Source organism: Larus michahellis, chromosome 9 (genome assembly GCF_964199755.1).
Source record: "Larus michahellis chromosome 9, bLarMic1.1, whole genome shotgun sequence".
Taxonomy (NCBI): Eukaryota; Metazoa; Chordata; class Aves; order Charadriiformes; family Laridae; genus Larus; species Larus michahellis.
In genome coordinates, this window is record NC_133904.1 from 40,815,412 (window position 1) to 40,834,676 (window position 19,265).

The following is a 19,265-nucleotide window of genomic DNA, read 5'->3' on the forward strand; positions in this document are numbered from 1 at the left end:
GGAGCCTGGGCCGAGGGCGCGGTTCGTGTCCCTTTACGGCGCAGTCGCGCAGAGGCGCGGCGGCCAATGGGCGGGCGGGGCGGGGCGGAGCAGCCAATGGACGGGCGGGGCGGGGCGGGGCTGTCCGGCGGCCCGGGATGAAGGAGGACAAGGAGAACGCCAGGCCCAAGGAGCGGCGCGGTGGGCCCGCTGCCGGGCCGGGGGCCTTGCTGGGGACGGGGACTGCCACCGGCACGGACGGCAGGGCCGGCGGCGCTGAGCTCGACCGCCTGGAGCGGCCCAAGGACAAGAAGGAGACCCTCAGCAAGGTAGGGCCTGTGCGCCGCTCGGTGCGGGCTCGCCCCGCCCGTGGTGATGGGCCTTGCGCGGCGGCTCTTGGGGGTGGCCGTTGAGGGCTGCAGGGGGGGTGACAGGGGCCGCCCTAACCGTCGTGCCGCAGGTGGTGATCCGGCGGCTGCCGCCCAGCCTGACGAAGGAGCAGCTGGAGGAGCATCTCCAGCCCCTGCCCGAGCACGACTACTTCGAGTTCTTCGCCAACGACTCCAGGTAGGGCCGCCCCCCTCCACCACAACCCCCCCACCTGGGGCTCCCGGGAGCCGCCGCTGCTGCCAGCCCAGCCCCGGGAGGCGCTGGCCCCCGGGAGGCACCGGCCCCGGGTCAGCCTCTCGGTCTTGTCTTTCCGCAGCTTGTACCCTCACATGTTCTCGAGAGCCTACATCAACTTTAAAAACCAGGAAGACATAGTCCTCTTCAGGGATCGCTTTGACGGCTATGTTTTTGTCGATCACAAAGGCAAGTAAACGGCGCTCGGTTGTGTGTTTGCATCTTTCCTGGTGTGAGGGCAGTGTGCTAACTGAATTTTAGAGGGATGTGTGCGAGCAGCCTAACATGCCGCTTCTGGTATGTTTGGTTTTAGTGCAGTATTTCAAAGAACAAAGAAAATGTTTTATGCTTTGTGGAAACTAATCAAAATTGATTTTATATACCTATAAATTGACTTTTTTATATTATGTGTAAAAACCCAGTTAAGTGTGCATCAAGGTAGTAGTGGTGTCAGTATGAAAGCCAGTTGCTGTGCTCCTAAGGTTAATACTTGCATTGTCGTACCTGAGTATAAAGTCTGAACAGTGCAAGCAGGTAGGTGGTGTTGCTTTCCAAGCTAAATGAAGCTGAACTTAATGATGCCACCCTCTGCTATTCCCCTCACCTGTTCTGTATACATCTAGCGATGTGTCTTATTTTTTGATCAGTTTTTAATCAGGCTGTTACTGATTTTGGTTTACAATTGAGTGAGTCATCTTGATTCAGTAAAAGGAACAGCTTGTTCTTTGCAGTCTAAGTCGTGAAAGCGACTGCTCTCTAGAGACGTTCAACTGTAGGAAACAAATATTTTGTTTAATTCATTGGTTAAACATCCAAGTACATAGTTGCTACTTACCTTTTTTCTAAATTCACATTAGGTATTCAGTACATCTCATGTTTTTAAACTTTGCATTTCAAAATTGCTTACATTGGGTAGCACTAAAAGTTGTTAGTCTCTCATTGGTAGACCTTAAATTTACATATTTAGCAAAAGCTTTAACAAGAGCGTTCCTATTGCCTTCACTAGGCTAAGGATTTCACCTTGAACTTTGTTTCAAGTACATGTGTTTTACACTTCACCCAGCCAGGTGTTTTATGTGACATAGAGCTCTGTCAACAAGATTCTTCCTTATTTATGAGGGTTGCATAACGAAGTTCTAATAACACTTAGATCTTTTAAATAAGCTGGTTTGCAGTGTAAGAGCACACTGTACTTGCCATGCCCAACAGCAATCTTCGACTTAACCAGCTGTAAATGTTGCATTCTTGTCAGAAGATAAAACTTTTAAAGCCTGCCTGTAATGTTGCATTCTATTCATTTTGCTAAAAAGTGAGATTTGCCTCAGTTGCATTAACTTAAAATATTCTCTTTTACTTGCACAACAAACGCATGGTCTGTAGGATGAGGATGTTACATGGTGCAGTGTAGCTGAGGTGGCTGAACTGACAGTTGTGGGCAGTCTTAAATCTAGCATCTCCTTCTTGTTGTGAGTGCGAGTTTGCTGGCTTGTTAAGGTAGTGAGAGTGTTTAGTTCATGAATTCTGCTGTCTCTAAAATGTTTTTTTGGTTTTTTTGTTTTTGTTTTTTTTTTATTAAATGGCTTTCAAAATACAAGGAATTTTTTTATGTTCTCCAAGTAGTCTCTTCTAGTATTGCATATTTCTTGTGAGGCTTATCTTCCTGCTTTAGACATGGACAATGTACTCTATTTTATATCTATTTCATTTCTATTTTAATGTATTAAACAGGTCAGGAATATGCTGCCATAGTAGAGTTTGCACCTTTCCAAAAAGCTGCAAAAAAGAAGAGTAAGAAAAAGGATGCCAAAACTGGAACTATCGAAGATGGTATAACAGCTACCTAGTTTGTTTTGCATGTGTGGACTTGAAAGACCTAGCAGCAATTTGAATATAATGTTTTTACTGTGATGCTGAAGTTTATCAATAGAATGTTTGCTTAATTATATGTGAAGCTTATTAGCACTGCTTTGTCACGTGCCAATTTATTGAATATGATTGTCCTAGACAAACATAATGCAGCAGCTTATTTGAGAGCTGCCAATTTATGAAAAAGTGACATACAAACAACACAACTTATGCAAATCTAACCCAAACTTCCAGCATTGCGCAATGCAAATTCTTTTCATGTTTTCATGTTTCATATGTCTTCCCCCCCCGCCCTTTTTTCCCCTTTTTCCCTTTCCCCTCCCCCATAGATCCAGAGTACAAGAAGTTTTTGGAAAGTTACAGTGCAGATGATGAAAAACTAACCTCCACTCCTGAAACTTTATTGGAGGAAATAGAGGCAAGAAACAAAGAGCTAATAGGTATGGAAATCTATGTACTATAGTTACATTTTCCTAGAGCACAAAAAAATGTATGTGGTGTAATTTGAAGCTGTGATTTCTCAACCTTGAGGAGGCTAAATTCTTTTGTGTGCTTTCTTGGTATTTGATAAACCTTTAGGCTAATGTTATTCAGTGTATTTTATTTTGATCCCACGCTCTAAATTCTTCTCTAGGTTTAAGTTTTATATGATAACCTTCCTTCCTGTTTTAAATTGCCAGTCAGATGTTTGTTAGCCAGACTAGGCTGTGGAGTGGCTGCATTTCAGTGAGATGCAGTGATGTTTAATGCAAAATGCTGTGAGCAGTGATGTTCCTGCAGGCACAAGTTAAGAGAGATTGTGGTTGGGTAAAATACAACAAAAATGACCAGAATGCTCTTTTTAAGCATGTTACAGGTATGTCTTTCAAAGCAAGAGTATCTGGGAAAAGCCTAATGCAGACTGAATACCCCTTTACAGATAGATAGGTGTACTGGATATTATATTAGTGTTCTAAAGAAGTTTATAGAATCCTAATAGTTGCTGCTGTTGAGAGATAGGATTGGAATACTTGTTTCACTGCTGTATTGCTGTATGTGAGAGGAGATAGGCTGGATAATCCATAAGGCTTCTTCACCTCACATAGAGTTTTGTTGTAGGCGTTGCAGTATTGGATAAGGTAAATGGTTTACATCTGTTTTTATATATTCTGTAGCTAAAAAGACTACTCCTTTGTTGAACTTCTTGAAAAATAAACAGGTAAGACTGTCTCCTGAATCTTCTTGTTGCTTGCAAGTATGATTTGCTTATTTAAAGCATGGTTGCATATATTGCGATGTGTATCTTGATATGTTTCTGCCCTTTCTTTTGAAGATGCTTTTGACCCAAGTTTCCTTGTTAACACCTGGTTCACATATTTTAAACTACTAAAACACTGGCCTGTGTAGGAATGGTAGTGCTTTATGTGCATCCTGTTCACAGCTAAACATCTCTGTGGCACTGACAAACAGGATCCCATTTTAATGCTTTCATTTTTTTATGCAGTTATGGCTGAGGTTGTTGTAGATGATTTTTCTCCTAGCATATAATCTCATTGTAACTTTTAGCAATGGGAAGAAACCACAGATGGGGCAGATTCAATTAAAATTAGAATGATAAAGGCCGAGGCTGGTGTTTGGGTTTTTTTAAGACAAATTAAGGCTTATGAGCAAGGCAAAAAAGGTGAAACGCTGCTATAACATGTTCAGGTTCACAACAGAGATGTCAGAACTTTTCTTTCTTTCTTTCTTTCTTTTATAATAGGGATGGTTTTGAGGTGAGTTGTTTGGTGATGAATTACTTTACCACTTTGTGGCAGGGTATCTTGTTGGGCTTAAAGGGATGTTTTCTAGTGTGGAAATACAGTATTTTTCTTTGCTTTTGCACACACAGAGACTAAGAGAAGAAAAAAGAGAGGAGAGGAGGAGGAGAGAATTGGAAAGAAAAAGACAAAGGGAAGAAGAAAGAAGAAAATGGAAAGAGGAGGAGAGAAGGAAGAGAAAAGAAGCAGAAAAACTGAAAAAAGTAGACAGATGCCCAGAAAAAGAAAGAGACAGATCAAAAGACGAACCAAAGATTAAGGTCTAGAACAGTTCTTTATTATAAACTGTTACATTCCCTTTCCCCTATTATTTGTATATCAGTCTCTCAAAATGTGCTTTGAGTATTGCGTGAAGAATCACATGAGTTTGATGTTAGTAAATTACCACTTTTTTGTAATATTCAATATTAGGTATTGTAAAGGTTTACATGCTGTAATGCTTCATAGTAATATTTAAAGCTGTTGTCATGTGACTGTTGTACATGCTGTGGTAAACGGAATCGTGAATTCACTATGGAATGGAGACTATTTTTAAGCTTTCTAAAATGGTCTGGTTTAGGAGAAAAATCCTAGTCTGCTCTGTGGATTATGCTTACTCATACACTCCAGCTTTTAGAAATACTGCAACTTGCAGTAACATTACTTTAACGTTTATTTCTTACTGGACTGTGGTTCCTTTGATGCAATTTCGGTGTTGTGCCAGACAATATGTATTAGAGTGAGCTTTTTAGTTGAGACTTCTGTTTTCTTTGTAGCTACTTAAGAAGCCTGAAAAAGATGAAAAAGACTTGGAGAAAAAAGAAAAATCCAAGAAACTGGAAAGAGAGACTCTGAGGGAGGAAAAAAATGCGAGTAGTGCATCTGCCAAACGATCTGATGGGGAGACAAAAGAAGAGAAGGCAAAAAAGTATTCTAGTACTTGCTATAAATATGTATATGTATATATAACTTGTTTCCTGATCGTACTGAGGCTTAGGCTGCTCTGCCATGACCGTGTTTTGAAATCTCTTTCAAATTATTTTACTGATATAAGGCATGGGTTGTGTTCTCTGTGGTAGCGCACATCCCTGTAATTACAGAAAGCTGTGTGAATTACCTGAGGATTCTTCACTAGTGAACAAATTTTAATATTTTTGCAACTCACTGTAGGAACTCCGCAAAAGAAGCCCAGGTGTAGGTGACCTGCAGCAGGCTGTGAGCACTGTCCTTGCAATGAGAGAATTATAACCATGGCAAGAGGAGAGGTGAACTCCAGTTAGTAGTCCCTTTAAGTCTTGTAAACGGTCAAAGTGGAAAGTGTCATTCTCAACTGCTCCGTGATCTGTTCAAGGTTCAGCTCTGCCATGTGAGAGATAGAGATGAGACAGAGAAATTCAGGTGTTTTCCAAAGCCAGAGGAGACTCAGCCAGTGATGTGAGTAGTAGGCTAGGAAATGCTAGCAGTCAGTGTCATCTCTTGTTATCGTGCATGACTCAGGTTATTACAGCTTCCCAAAAGCTCCCTAGAACCTGCCAGTCTGTCGTCTTCATATTGCACATTTACACCAGTATTACATTGATCTCCCAGCTCTGTCTGATGAATCTTTTGAGCTTCATTTTCAGTTTTGTTTTCATACAGATCAGAAGATGAGTGTGTAAAGGACTACAGGGACCGAGATAGAGATTTTGAAAGAGACAGAGAATATGAGAGAGCACAGAGGGAGAAACTGAGACGCCAAGAAGAGGAGCGTCGGAGGCAGAAAGAGCGCTTTGAGAAAGAGAAGGTTTTTAGAAGAAAAGAGGAAGAGGTGAAAAAGGAGAGAGACTTACTCAGAGAAAAGGGAAAGAAAAGTGATCTTACAGACTTTACCAGCAGCACGGACAAATCTGAGAAAGTAACCAAAGACGATAAAAAAGAGGATACAATTAAGAGGGATCGTATCAGAAACAAGGTGCTGGATTTCTTTAAATTCCTGTGTTGATTCATAGGGACCAGTTTGGGGTTTTTAGGATAAAAGCACTTCAGGGAAAGAACAATGTAGTTTCTCTGTTGAAACTTCTCCCTGTTTTGGTGACAAACACTGCTAAACAGTTTGTGATATTTTTTTTGTCACTTATAGGAATTAAGTCAAGATACTATGGGCTAAATCGTAATGACACTGATCCCTTTTCATTTGCTGACTTAAGCCATAGGCCGTATCTTTAAGGTGTAGAGCATCAGTAATGTACCTGTATCTCTGCTGATGGTATACATGCCTGAAAATACATCTCAAAGTGGGAGTGGGATTGAACAGGTTCCTCCAAAACAGGGGTGAGACTGCTGCATGCAGAATGTGACAGAAGAGCTCCTGTAGACTCAAGAAATAATATCTTGAGTTTAGTTTTATATACTCTGCAAATCTGTTTTTGCAGCATCAGTATGCATGTTTTCCATGTCACTTAAGGCGTTATTGGGTACAAATAAAACTCGAAGCTTTGAAGTTGGCCTCTGTTCTGAGAGAAGGTGAGCTGAACTCATCTTAAGAGGAAGCACTTTACAAATAACTTCAACTATGTGCAGTGTTCTTTGTGGCTTGAACAGGGATGTTGCCTTACAACAGAGACAACCTTGATTTGAGACAGTTGAAGTTACATTGCCAGCATGGTGGAATAGTTTAACTTAGAACACCTTGAAAAGTTTGAATATGAGCCATTTCTAATTACACTGATGCCATAATAATCATGATAGCGTGGGGCTATGAAAGAGTCTAAATAGTTTTGATTTATTTCAGGATCGCCCAGCAATGCAGCTGTACCAGCCAGGAGCCCGAAGCCGAAGCAGACTGTGTCAGTATGAAGAGGGTGCCACAAAAGCCGTGGATCAGGGAGCGGATAAGAAACCAGAGAGTGAGAGCAGTAACACGAAAGAGGAGGAGTGACTAGCATGCAAGCCTTATGTGTTCTGACTGTCTGTGCAGCCAAAGAGCATGTACTACGCAATCCAGAAGTGCCTTCGAAGCAAAGAAGGAACACAGGAAGAAAGGGGGCATTGTGCTGTTGGATGTTTCTGGTTAAAGAACCTCAGTTGTAGATTCAGAATTTGAAATGTGTTCTCATTGTATTTTCAGTTATTTGAATTTATTTTCCCAGCATCTAACTACAACAGAGAAGAGAATCTTTGCAAAGTAGAAAGACTTTATGGCCTTAAGTATGATAATAAATGAGTCATGCGGTCAGGAGGAGATGACACCTGGATCTAGAGCCAGAGCTTTACTGTGAGGTGATTGGAGCCGGTCTTTGACGTGCTTCAGCAAAGTGAGCTTGAAGTTGGCTGGAGTGAACGCAGGCGTTGTCGCTATGTTGTGCGGTGCTCCTTCCTGAGGCAAGGGTAGCTAAACTATGTCAGTCTGGCATGGCATGGAGACAGGTACGCAGGCGGGGGCTGTTGAGGTGCCGGTGCACAGGAGCCCCCTGGCATATGAAGAGGAGAACGTCTGGCCTTGCAGTAGTGCGTCAGGGAGGGAGAGACCTTCCTCTCCAGTGGTTCTCGGATAAAGTAACTGAGTTGGAGTGTATGAATAAGCTGGCTTAATATTGGATACTTCTTGAGAAATTCTCATGTAGAGTCTACCTACATTGAAATGCTTGTTTTTAATCAAATGTAGCTGGTTTGAGCATCCTGTTCTTTTCCAGCATTCTCCTCTCCCTTCCTTAGAGTCTGAAGCGTTTCCTGACTCCTGCCCTCTCGGTACGGCTTCCTCTTCCCTCGTAACCTGAAGCATTGTTTTACAGCCCAGAAAGAGACTTCACCAGTAGCAGCTCCTCCTAAGCTAGCGAACTTTAGCCATAGCTATTTTGTACTAAAAACAATAAACTCGCAGAAACTTGTACCGCCGCCGTCCCTCACTGAGCTCCGTCTGCGCCGGGGCGGGTCCCCCGGGCCGCCAGGGGGTGCTGTGGCCGCGGAGCCCGCGCCGCCGCCGCCTCGCTGGCCGCTTCCCCCCGCCCCTTCCGCCTCTTCCGCCGCCGCCATCGCCGGGACGCCGGGCCGCTCCGCGCCATGGTGAGACCATCGGCCGCCATCCGCCGCCGTGCCGCGGCACCCCGAGCCCTCTCACCGCCGCGGGCTGGCTTGGGACCCTCGGTGGGCAGCCGCGCGGGGCGGGAGGGCTCCGGGGGCGGCTTTCCCATCCCCGGCCCGCCGAGGCCTTGCGGGGCGGTGCCGGTGCCTTGCTCTGCTGAGCCCCCGCGGTGGGGCCGGCCCGGGCCCGCGCTGCGGCACTAACGGCTGCTCTTTCTTCCAGTCGTCCCACAAGACGTTCAAGATCAAGCGCTTCCTCGCTAAGAAGCAGAAGCAGAACCGGCCCATCCCGCAGTGGATTCGCATGAAGACGGGCAATAAGATCAGGTAAGGAGAAGAGCGGCTGACTTGGGAGCTGCGGCCTCCCTCCGGCTGCCCGTGCGGCACGGACTGAAATCAGAACCTGATTGTGTAAAAGGGTATATGCAAGCAAAAGTGCGGTTTTGTGCCCGCGAATACCGTAGGAGCGCAGATACACGGCTCCACCGGGTGCTGTCGGCCCGTTGTGTTTTCTCGAGGCAGTGTGGGGCTTCAGTGCCGTTCCCTGCTGTAGCGGTTCATGCAGTGCTCTGCAGCTATCCACGGGCGTCCAGTGGTGGCACGTGTAAAGTGAAAGCGTGAAATGTACGCGTGGATAATTATTCCAGAATTGGTACCCAGGTAGCCTGTCTACTTCTTCCTTCCCTTCCCAGCGCCTTTACGCCCTCTCCTAGCTGTCCCTCTGGGTTCCTGAGCTCTCGAGGAACAGTATTTTACTGAGTGTGGGTGTTGTGAGATACACAAGGTGGTACGTAAGGGAGCAAAGGTCTTGTTGGGTGTATGGGAGATAAAATTGATAGTATAAGATCCTTGGTATGTGACTGCAGAATTAATTTGCTACAGTTCCTTTTTATTTGCCTACAGTGTTTCTTTTCAAGTATTGTATTTAGGAAAACACAATAAGAGAGTACTGTAGAATACCAGGTAAATGTGAGGCATGCAAAAGGTGATGCATATCTGAGCCCTCCAGTTTAAAATTTTCAATCAATATCATTTGGTCACTCACACTGTGCAGTGAAGTTTTTATCTCATATGCTCCAGTCTCTAGACTTTTTAAGGGAACAGGATTCTTCCTCCCAGGTCGTTTTTTGTCCTAAGTAGTGAGGAAAGTGATAGTAGCAGTGGCTGACCCAGGCAGTGAAACAGCACAGAATTGCTAGGCTCTGTTCATGTACGTCTAACTTGTTTCTTTCTAGGAAAAATCAGTGTTGTGTGCCCCAGACTGTATTCTTGTCTTGCAGGTACCACCTTACAACAGGGTTCTGCTTTAGCTACATTGCGGTACTTTGAAATACTTTATCATGGGTCAGAGTCATGAATTTTTGTCCTGTGGCACTTCAGGGCCTCAGTCATCAGTTTTATCCAAACTGCTATAGCAGGCTGCAATTACAGTGCTTCATTCTGTGGGAGTACTGCCATTTTCCTGCTGAGAGTAACTCTGTTAACGCTGTCTTCGGTTTCATCTGTACAGTGGTGAAACTGTTTGTTAACATGTACAAGTACATACTCATAAATGAATATACTTTCCTGGAAGAGGGCCTTTTCCATATGCTGCATCTTAGACCCTGAAATACATTCAAGAGGTAGTTTTCATTATCACTGGACAGTCAATACAAGATCACAGATCTCGTGTCCAAAAGAGCAGGTGATATTTCACACGCCAGTGCTGATGCATCTCTGTAGGCATCTTTATCTCTTGGAGGTTTAGATTCTATTGCAGTAACCTGCTAGTTGGCTAGTGAATGAAGAAAGGAAACGGAGATAGATATTTTAAAAAATAAGTACACAGCTGATTGTTGTTGGCAGTTTACCACTGTAGCACATAAGAAAGATTTCAATCCTTTACGGTTGAGCTAATTCAAGGTGGTTTCAGTCTGGATCTTCAAATGTGTGTGTGCACTTTGCTAATTTAGACTGCTTTTGTCTTAGGTACAACTCCAAAAGGAGACACTGGAGAAGGACCAAACTGGGCTTGTAAGAGAGACTGTCTCCTGGGAACTCTAATAACACCTGTCTTTCTGCGTCAGATTGGTACACCCCGTATGCTGTTCAGCGACCCACAAGTGATTCCTTCTGTAGCGTTGGACTGCAATCCCCAGCGTTTCGGTTGGGTTTTTTTATAAGCTAGTCTGGGTTATTGATGTTAACTGGGAAAATCTTGAACTAATTTGCATCTGAAACATGAAGACTGTGTTCTATTAGTGTTCTTTCTTTCAGGCATTATGATGAGTATTGACAGTGTACAGGCTTACTAATAAACATGGACCTGAATGACTTGGTTGAAATTTGGTTTGAATAAATAAATATATATATATATGGTGGGATAGTAACAGAGAATAAAAACTAACATTACTGTCAATATAATCTTACTTAGTGTGAGAAACCTTGTCATCTCTTAGAGTAGGCTGTGTCTTCCTTTTCACTTACTGTAAACCTTCGAGAGCAAAAGCGTAATGATTTTTTGCAGAAAAGGGGTAAAAATCAGAACTGATTTTAGAGGAGTTAATTTGTCTAATAAAAAATTTTCTTCAAACTGAAATAGTTAAAAAAGAAAAAAAGTCTTAGAGGTAGGTTTGAAAAAGACAGACTTCACTTCATGATCCATAGACTCCTGTGGCTACAGTAAGTGGCATCAGCCTCTTACTACTTAACCCCAGGGAAGACTGGATTACATTTCTGGTAGATTTATGAACTGTTAACTAAGAAGAGTAAGAAGCAGTGTCAGAATTTGCTAAAGATGTGTGCGTGTATAGCTGACGGGTGCATTTTATGGAGCTGGGAAGCAAAGCATGCCCAAAATGCTCCTCTGGGGTAAGGTGGATTCCTGTTTTAGGTGTGCTGTGAGGGGGATCCAAACTAACAAAACCTTTTGCTAAACCAAATCAATCTCCGGTTAACCACCCTCTTAGTTATGCTCACATGTTGGATGCGTGTATGTTCCCTTGCAGCTGGCTCCTGTCACAGCTGCAGATTCTCAACTCCACTATTATCTCTCATGTGGTCCGTTTGAACATGCAGGGTAGACCACGTGAAGAAGTGTAGATAGTCCTGTTGGTTGGTCAGATAACCTTTTTTTTATTAATGGAAGAGTCAACTGCAAGTGTTGAACAGTGCAAATGATGGCTCTATGGTACTGGGCAAATGCTGAAATGTTACATGCCCAAAAGTAGTATAAAAATACATGCCCAGGGAGCGCGAACACGGAGCTGAGAATAATTGGTGATACCTGAATACCAAGATGACCCATCCTGTGCCTGAGCAGCGTCCTGGCAAGGCTGCCCCTGAACACCCGCCTGTGTGAGCTGCAGGTGGCTCCTCGTGAGCCTCATGCCTGTGGTCAGGGCTGGCAGCGTCTGACCCGGCACAGGTCTGGCCCCTGCGGCATCAGGAGCTGCTCCTGGTCAGGGCGTGGGGCAGGGAGCCCTTGGAGCCTGGGGTGAAGATCCTGGCTGGGGAGCGGGTGCAGTGGCATCATCAGACGAAAGGAAGTTTCACTTGGAAGGTAGAAAAGGAAGAGGAAAGGGAAGAACACAGCAAGGGTGGTGGATAGCTTTATATCCTAGAAAATGCAATACTCACCTAATACCTGCGTGTTCCCTAGAATATGTAATAACCTTTTTCTGAGTTTTGTTTCGAGCTCTGTGTTGGCTTGATTAAATTGGGCTTGATGCCAGCCACAGGTGCAGTGTAATTTAAAAAATTCTGAGCAGAAGGATAATAACTCAAGATGTTGCTCAAAGGAAGAGTTAGCAGCTATTTAAAAAGGGGGAGAGAGGAAAGAAGGGATTAAACCATGCAGAGCTGTCAGCACTCCAGCTCCCCAACACTTGGCATTCTTCCCTGGGGTCTGTGAAACATCATGATGCTGTTGTCTGGGTTCTGCCTGCTGTGGTGGCTCAGTTCCTCGGTAGCAGCTTCCTGAGGAAGCTTCAGGCTGCCACACCTTCTGCGTTGCTGCTTTTCATGTTGGAGGTAAATAGATTTATCTCCTTTGCATTACAATTTGTAGCAAATAAAGCTGGGCAGCAGCATATGCCAAGCACACATAAATGCACAACAAACACACACCTTGCTCGGAGCTCGTGACAGTCTCTGTCTCCTAAGGTGTGCTGGAGGTTTCTGTGAGCACAGGGGAGCAAGGCTGGGATTTTTACAAACTTCAGGACACTTCAGAGGTATCTTCTAGCACCTTTTCCTGTCTGGTTAAGTCTAGCTGCTACTTCATTATCGGGGGAAGCAGTAAGTCACTGCAACAGGAAGGCAGCATTGCCAGAGATGTTTCAACAGAGGGCCATGTGCCACAAACACTTTTACCCCCATGTTTTCTAAATCTCTTCTGTATTCTTCTCTTTGAAGCAAGTGTTCAGGAAATAACAGTGCGGCTGAGGATTGAAGATCAGCCTTGGAGCCCTCCCTGCCTCTCCCCATCAGCACTGCTGCCAGGCAAAGCTGCTGGCAGAATTCCTCTTTAATTGTGGCTATGAGGACATGGCTGAGGAGGAAAAAAGTAATTTTATGGACGTGAGAATGGAAAGAGACAGTTTTCTCCATGGCATTTGTGGGAAAGCTTTCCTGAGCAATGGCTTGAACTATTTATTACTATTTATTAGGTAGTCTCCCTATTACAGTCATTACTGTGCTATTTTTATTAGATGGAAGCAGATTCTACCAAGGAGCTGCTTTGGAAAATAACGCCTCATTATTTTTCCTGATTTGACTGAATTTGTTTTTCAAGTTTGACATTAAGGGATAACGTGGATTAAAAATTTAGTACAAATTAAAATTGGGTTAAAATCAATCTTCTGCAGAACCTTAACCGACACAAATACCTCTGGGTTTGAATGATTTCTGGTTTTCCTGTGGCAGCTCTCTTTGCCCTCTCCTTCCCTGTGAGAGTTGCAGGGGGGATCCGGAATCTCTGTAGAACTGGGCTGACACACCATGACGGAGACATCAACAGAAGTGTTAAAGGAAAAAATCTAAATAATGTGGATGTCTAGTCCATTAATTTTGTTGGATACGCTTTTGTTTTCTGAGTGAGAAGCAAAGTCAGAGCTGATGGTATACTTGGGGAATATTTTTTAAATGTGTCTGTGTTTCCAAACCGACCGCCCCTCTGCAGGTATGAAAATAAACCATGGGAGGCAGAGGGGTGGGTCACCGGCAGTGGCGTGGTGTTCAGGGCAAATGCAACGTACAGCAGCAGAAAGGGTACTGCCATTTGAAGAAGATCCTTTTTTTGCTCTGTGGAGAGGAACCCTTGGAGGGCCGGGGGTGGCGTTGGTGAGTATGGTGTAATACCACCCAGAGAAGCAGGGCTCTGGTCTTGCTTCTTCTGAAGTGCCTGCCTAATTTGCCTCAGAGCAGACTGCAGCTTCAAACCCATGACCCACAAACCCACGATGGGGGAAAAGCTGCCTTTAGGGTCTTTTGGTTAGCTGTCAAGGGGAGGCAAGCACTAAAAATCACATAGTTATATTTAAGTGTAGCATTTGCCAATTAAATTTTACTTTCAAATGGAACATGTCCAGGTTTCCTGGTGGAGCGTGACTAAGGTACAAATGCCAAGGAAACGGCTCCTTCAACGGCATTCTCATTAATTCCACTGTTTACTCTGTGCCTTACTCAGAGGAGGATGTAAGAGCCGTCACACCCCCTTTTCCCAACAGCACACTGCTGCGAAAGGGTGACGGAGGACTGACAGGCCAAAAAATATTTCATCTGACATGCACCCAGCTGTCACCAACAGCACTTTGGTTACCAGATGGCAGGTGGGTTTTTTTGACATCAGTGCTTTTCATGGAGTTTGTGCTGGTGTGACCAGACTCATCAGAAGACAGACATGCTGTGACATGGATGTGGCCAAAGAGTTCTGGAAGGAGCTATGTTGCCAAAGTACTTAATTTATTAAAGCATTACAAAAATGGTGTAGATCAGGCATGAAATCCATTCACAGTGTGTTTTGTGTGTCTCCGATTAAAAAGATGTCCAGACATCTATGTGTCCACCCAGTCACCTGGACTGGATACTATCCCGGCACTGGATCACTATCCACTCATCTCGAGGCTGTTCTTCCATGTATCATCTGCTGCAGACTGGGTTATTCCTGTGTCCAAGCAGCATTTCAGAGCACAATCTGAATATAAATGGGGTTTGCTCAGGGTCTGTGAAACCCACAGGCTCAAGTTCCTCCAAGGAAGTTACCCGTGTACCGTTCTGCATCAAGGTGCAAATTTACCCGCGCGGCGAGGCCAGAGATCACCTCAAGTCCCTCAGTCACCTCTGCAGACCCCCAGAAAGGCAGCTAGAAAGAAACCACGACTCCCCTCCAACGCGAGGTGACTCCACAAGGGCTGTTGCTCTGCGATGGGGAACAGAAACTCCCTGGTTGCTGCCTGAGTCACTTCTCAAATGGGACTGCTATTTAAGGGGGCAGAAATGGTCTCATGATGATGAAAAAGAGGAAGGGGCCCTTGTTTTTCTGAAGACGTTTTGAAGCAGCCCTGGCCTTTGAGAACATGAAAAGCAAGTTGAAATAAGCTGGGCAGAGCTCCATTTGGTGAACAAAACACAAGCAGGTGAGCAGAGGCTTTGCCCTTTTAATGCAGTTACCGGTACATACACGCGGGATTATGCTGCTGTAGGGACATTTCACAAGAGTTTCATTTTTGAGCATGACCTCAGTAGCAACAAAGATAATCTCACAGCCTTCATACCTTTTCCATGGTTTTGAGCAATGAGTCATCTTCCCAGCACTGCTCCTGGACTCTAGTCCCTGCAGGAGCCACCACGTGCCACCCCATTGGGTGTCCCTCCTGCCTCCTCCATCCCCTGCGGGGCTGAGCGTCTCAGGCTCCCCTGGACGGGGGTCCCTAGGGAAGGGCTGCCAGGGGGACTTGCCTTGCAACTTTGAAAGACTTCTGGGCCCGGCCTCCTGTGGCAAACCAGGCATTCCAGCTCTTACTTTACTGAGAAATAGCTTTATCTCTCATAAACAAACAGCAACCCAGAGGAGGTGCATGTGGCGGAGACCCTGGGATCTCACAGAGGGCTGGAAAGCATTTGCAGCTTGGTGGCACGGTCTGCTTGTCTGCACCCGCTCTCCCTGCCGGCAGAGAAGCGTACATAAAAAAGTGTTGCGTTGGGGGGGTTGTTTCTGAAGCCATAGTTGCTTCTCCATTATCAGCCCAGAGCCAGGCCTCTGGCATCTCAACAGCACAGTTGTGAAATACTTAATTATATTTTGCCAACGTTCGTCCGGGCACCCGAGGTGCCATGACCAGTCCAACCTCACAGCGCTGCTGGGAACTGGGGCAGTGCCGATGGCCTCATTGTACAGGTGGGAGAACCAAGTCACCAAGTTGCAGCTTAAACCAACTACAGTCACACGCAAAGTCTGCCGGCAGCCCGGGATGGGCAGCCCAAACATCCACCCCCGGCCTCCCAGCACAGGACACCACCTCCTGCAGTGGGTCTGCATCTCCCCATGGGCACATGGGGTGTCAGAGAAGCAGCTCCCCGCAGCAGGGCCAGCACGTGAGCCCCCAACATGGGGCTCTGCTGGGCTGCGGCAAGGAGCCCCCATCAGCAGGGGTAAGGGGGCAAAACCCCCTCCACGGACAGGCAGGTTTTTGGAAGGGCTGTCCCCAGGCAGTGTTCCCGATGGCCATGGTTGCCCATGCACTCACACCAGCACAGCCCCAAAAGACCACATGAGACCCGGAGTGGCCATGGTGCCCCTGTGCAGGGGGTTAATCACTGCTTGGCCAGGAATTTCGAGCGCTGGCCCTCGCCAAGTTCCCAGCTCCCTGCAGGCTCCTTTGGCTGCTATTCAGCGCGGGTTTGCAGGCGAATGGGCCAGGGGAGCTTCAGCGCTCTTGGAAGAAATTGAATGCCTGTCTGACAAAGCCCCGGAGGGTCGACAGGTTCCAGGAGCGCGGGGCTTTCCCCTCAGCCCCGGAGTCCACGCAGTCCCGCCCTGCCCTGGCCTCTCTGGATGACTTACAGTTGTTGTTGGTGTTGTGAGAGCGCAGCTGGACCAAGTCCTCCTCCAAGGCCCCCGCCAGCTCCTTCAGCTCCCTGGAGGCATCCGCCCTCAGGTACTGCCAAGCCTTGCGACCGCTGTGGTCCCTGCAGCTGGTGTCCGCCCCATAGGCTCCCACAAGCACTTTGATGAGCAGCTCATGTCCCTGCAGGGCGGCCAGGTGCAAAGGGGTGAGCCCGCCACTGGCCGTGGGGATGTTCACGTTGACGGGATAGCCCTTCTTCTGGGCATGGGAGATGACCTGGATGAAGCGCTCGTGGTGGCCGTGCTTGGCAAGCCAGTGGAGAGCAGTGAAGCCAGTCACAAAGTCTTTCCTGGTCAGCAGGCTGGGATCCAGGTCCAGCAGCCTGACAATGTTGTCCGCGTCACCCTGGGCCACCGTCAGCAGCCACTCGTGCTCCAGGGGATCCAGGGCAAGGGACAGCACCTCAGGGCTCTGCTCGGGCTTCTGCTCTTGTTGCAGCCCTGCAAGGACACTGCTGTTGTTAGATGTCTTCTGAGTGGTAGAAAAGCGCTTGGTGCTGCTGGGGCTATTGCTCTGCAGGAGGATTTCCTTCAGCTCCTTCCTCCGGGTACTGCCGGAGCCAATGGAGAGCCTGCCCGCAGTCCTACCCCAGCTCCCTGGGCTCTGGCTGCCCCGGCTGAAGCTCCTGGTGGTGTCCATCTTCTGCAGCGGGTGGAAACGCTCCCTGCTCTCCGTGGCGGCTGGCCAGAGATGGGACCTGCGGGCTAGGCTCCTCGCTTGGGGCTGGGCGGCTTCCAGGAAGGCGAACGTCTGGGCAATGCCAGCTATCCTCTGCTCTGCCAAGCCTGGCTCCCGCTCCCTCTCCCGCCGGGCCATGGCGGTGGCTCCCGTGGGACTGGCTGGCTGCCTGGTCCCCGGCAGGGCGCAGCCCGCACTCCCCAGTTCTCACCCCACACTTCCTGCCCCGGCGTTAGGCGAAGGAGGAACCGACTCTGCACGGCAGGAGGGCATGCTGGGCACGGCGGCGGATCTGCAGTGCTGCCGCACTGCCGGGGCGGTGCAGACGACCTTTGGTCACATTGTGGCTGCCGCCGCCGTCAGGCACGGCCGTGGCCATGGGCCGTCCGCCCCCCCGGGCCCCGCTGGCCTGTGGCGTCACAAAGGGAGAGCGGGCGTGCGGGGCCACCGGGGCAGGCGGAGGCAGGGGGGTCTGGGCAGCTCAATGCTGGTGTTACAGAAGAAATTTGATTAACTGTACTCTTCTCCCCGAATAGTCTCGTTTAGCATGAGCAGATAAAGTAGCTGAAGCCTTGGGCTGCAAGAGCTGACCAAGCGTAAACTTTTGATAAAACTGCTAACGAAGAACTCGCTGAATTCCACAGATATGAGCGGAGTGAAGAAGATGAGGACCAAGGAGGCAATTCCAAGGGAATGAAGTAACTGCAGAAGGCAGCCAGCCCAGCCACAGTGCAAACCAGTAAGAAATCAAGAGACCACCAACCAGAATTACATGGTTGGATTTGGGGATGGGGTGGTGAGTGGAATGGGTGTAACTGAGAGGTGTGAATTGGGGTACCGGTACGGGTCCCTCTCTGGAGGTACCCAGAATGAGCCGTAAACGAAGAACTAATGAAAGATTAATTGGAAACCTTCACTTGGACTTGGCATTCTCAGTAGGATCCTAGGATTGGACCCTGCTACAGTGGCCACCATGCGTAAATCCATAACACTGGTCCCAGTGACAGTGCCTCTGGCCCCAGTGGCACCCCAAAGCCCTGGGTGCTTTGCTGAGGCACCTGCCTTACAGTCCTCCACAAAATTGCCCCCCACCATTGCAATGCTTCTCCTTGGTGCTGTGCTCAGGAAGGATGAGGTTACAGCTCCAAGGGGCTGCTTTCCTGGTGGCTAGTGGGTGTCTGCTGTAAGGGACACCCAGCCCAGGGCAGTGATTTGGGTCCCTTGCCACCCAATGTTTCAGCCCAGCGGCATTTTGTCCTTCCTCTCTTGCTATGTTTCACTTCCCAGCAAGGCCCCGTGCCTGGCACTGTTGGCAGCTGCAGCCACCAGCATTTTGTACCCTAATTTTGTTACAAATCAGGGCAAATCCCTCTGCTCCAAAAGCCCCCAGACCCGTTTCTCCCAAGGCCTTTCTTATCCATGGCTCCTCAGGCACCCATAGGATGGCTGAACTGTCACCAGGTGGTTTGGCAGCTGGTCAGGCAGCTAAGAGCCACGCCAGCCCCTTCAACCTTTTTTCTTTGCCTTCCCTGAGCTTTAGCCCTACCCCAGGCTGATTGTCAGCCCTAAAGGGAGCTTTGCCTTTCTCCAACCACTTGGACCAGTTTTTCTGGGATGCCTGGGGAGCTGGCGTCATCCCATAAAGCCCAAACGACTGGTGGTGAAAACATAATTGTCCCCTTGCTCCCTTTTGGGTGCTGCCTGGTTTTGTCACTGGCTGTTGGTGGCTTCTGTGGGCTCAGGGAGGCGGAGGACTTGACCCACAGAGCTGTGGGATCCCAGGGAATGGTTTAAAACACTTGTCGGGTGGCAGCTGGGGAAAACAAGGCAGGAAATGAGGTGCTGCTTTGGGGGGATGAGGGCACCGACAGTGCAAAGTGGTCATGCCTGTATTAGGGACTGGTCGCACTGGCGAGCTCTGACCAGACTAAAACCAGGGTGACAACCTTGGGGGGTTTACTCGGGGTCCCAGGGGCTGGGAAAATTATTTGCTTTGAGTTTCCTCTCAGCTTTTGTTTGATGCTTGTGCCGGCACTAAATGAAGGGAAACACAAGTGGCAGCAGCTACACCCTCAGGATGGGTTTATCCAGCCCGCGCCCGCCGGGGCAGCAGGGCCGGGGAAGGGGCTGTACTGCCCCTGGCAGAGAAATGGGCCCAGACGCCATCAATCGG

At 47.7% G+C, this 19,265-nt stretch overlaps 4 protein-coding genes and 1 non-coding gene across 7 annotated transcripts in view; 4 read left to right on the forward strand and 1 right to left on the reverse strand.

The window, feature by feature from the left end:
- Positions 1-91: 91 nt before the first annotated feature.
- On the forward strand, positions 92-8,115 carry UPF3B (UPF3B regulator of nonsense mediated mRNA decay). The gene is made up of 10 exons (XM_074602053.1): positions 92-308; positions 440-546; positions 686-792; positions 2,332-2,430; positions 2,799-2,909; positions 3,624-3,667; positions 4,340-4,528; positions 5,024-5,175; positions 5,886-6,198; positions 7,018-8,115. Exons 1-10 carry the CDS (start codon positions 138-140, stop codon positions 7,162-7,164), a joined length of 1,440 nt encoding a protein of 479 aa, XP_074458154.1. The 5' UTR covers positions 92-137; the 3' UTR covers positions 7,165-8,115.
- Positions 8,116-8,156: 41 nt separating this feature from the next.
- On the forward strand, positions 8,157-10,619 carry RPL39 (ribosomal protein L39). Of its 2 annotated transcripts, none has more exons than XM_074602058.1 (3): positions 8,157-8,288; positions 8,530-8,633; positions 10,275-10,619. In XM_074602058.1, the coding sequence occupies exons 1-3, from the start codon at positions 8,286-8,288 to the stop codon at positions 10,321-10,323; spliced, it is 156 nt and encodes a 51-aa protein (XP_074458159.1). In that variant the 5' UTR covers positions 8,157-8,285; the 3' UTR covers positions 10,324-10,619. The 2 variants fall into 2 exon arrangements, with proteins under 2 accessions (XP_074458159.1, XP_074458158.1); XM_074602057.1 differs by having other exon boundaries at positions 8,239-8,369.
- LOC141749092 (small nucleolar RNA SNORA69) lies at positions 9,718-9,846 on the forward strand. The gene has a single exon (XR_012589255.1). It is a non-coding gene; the product is annotated as a small nucleolar RNA SNORA69 (small nucleolar RNA).
- A 3,620-nt stretch (positions 10,620-14,239) lies between the features above and the next one.
- SOWAHD (sosondowah ankyrin repeat domain family member D) lies at positions 14,240-17,480 on the reverse strand. Its single transcript, XM_074599623.1, has one exon. The coding sequence runs from the start codon at positions 17,228-17,230 to the stop codon at positions 16,214-16,216; it is 1,017 nt and encodes a 338-aa protein (XP_074455724.1). The 5' UTR covers positions 17,231-17,480; the 3' UTR covers positions 14,240-16,213.
- SEPTIN6 (septin 6) overlaps positions 17,327-19,265 on the forward strand; it is a 34,784-nt gene continuing 32,845 nt past the window's right edge. Inside the window, exon 1 of one of the 2 annotated variants that reach the window (XM_074599621.1) lies at positions 17,327-17,831. The gene's annotated coding sequence lies outside the window, so the exon portion shown is untranslated. The remainder of the gene's footprint in view (positions 17,832-19,265) is intronic. The other variant, XM_074599622.1, reaches the window with a different exon arrangement.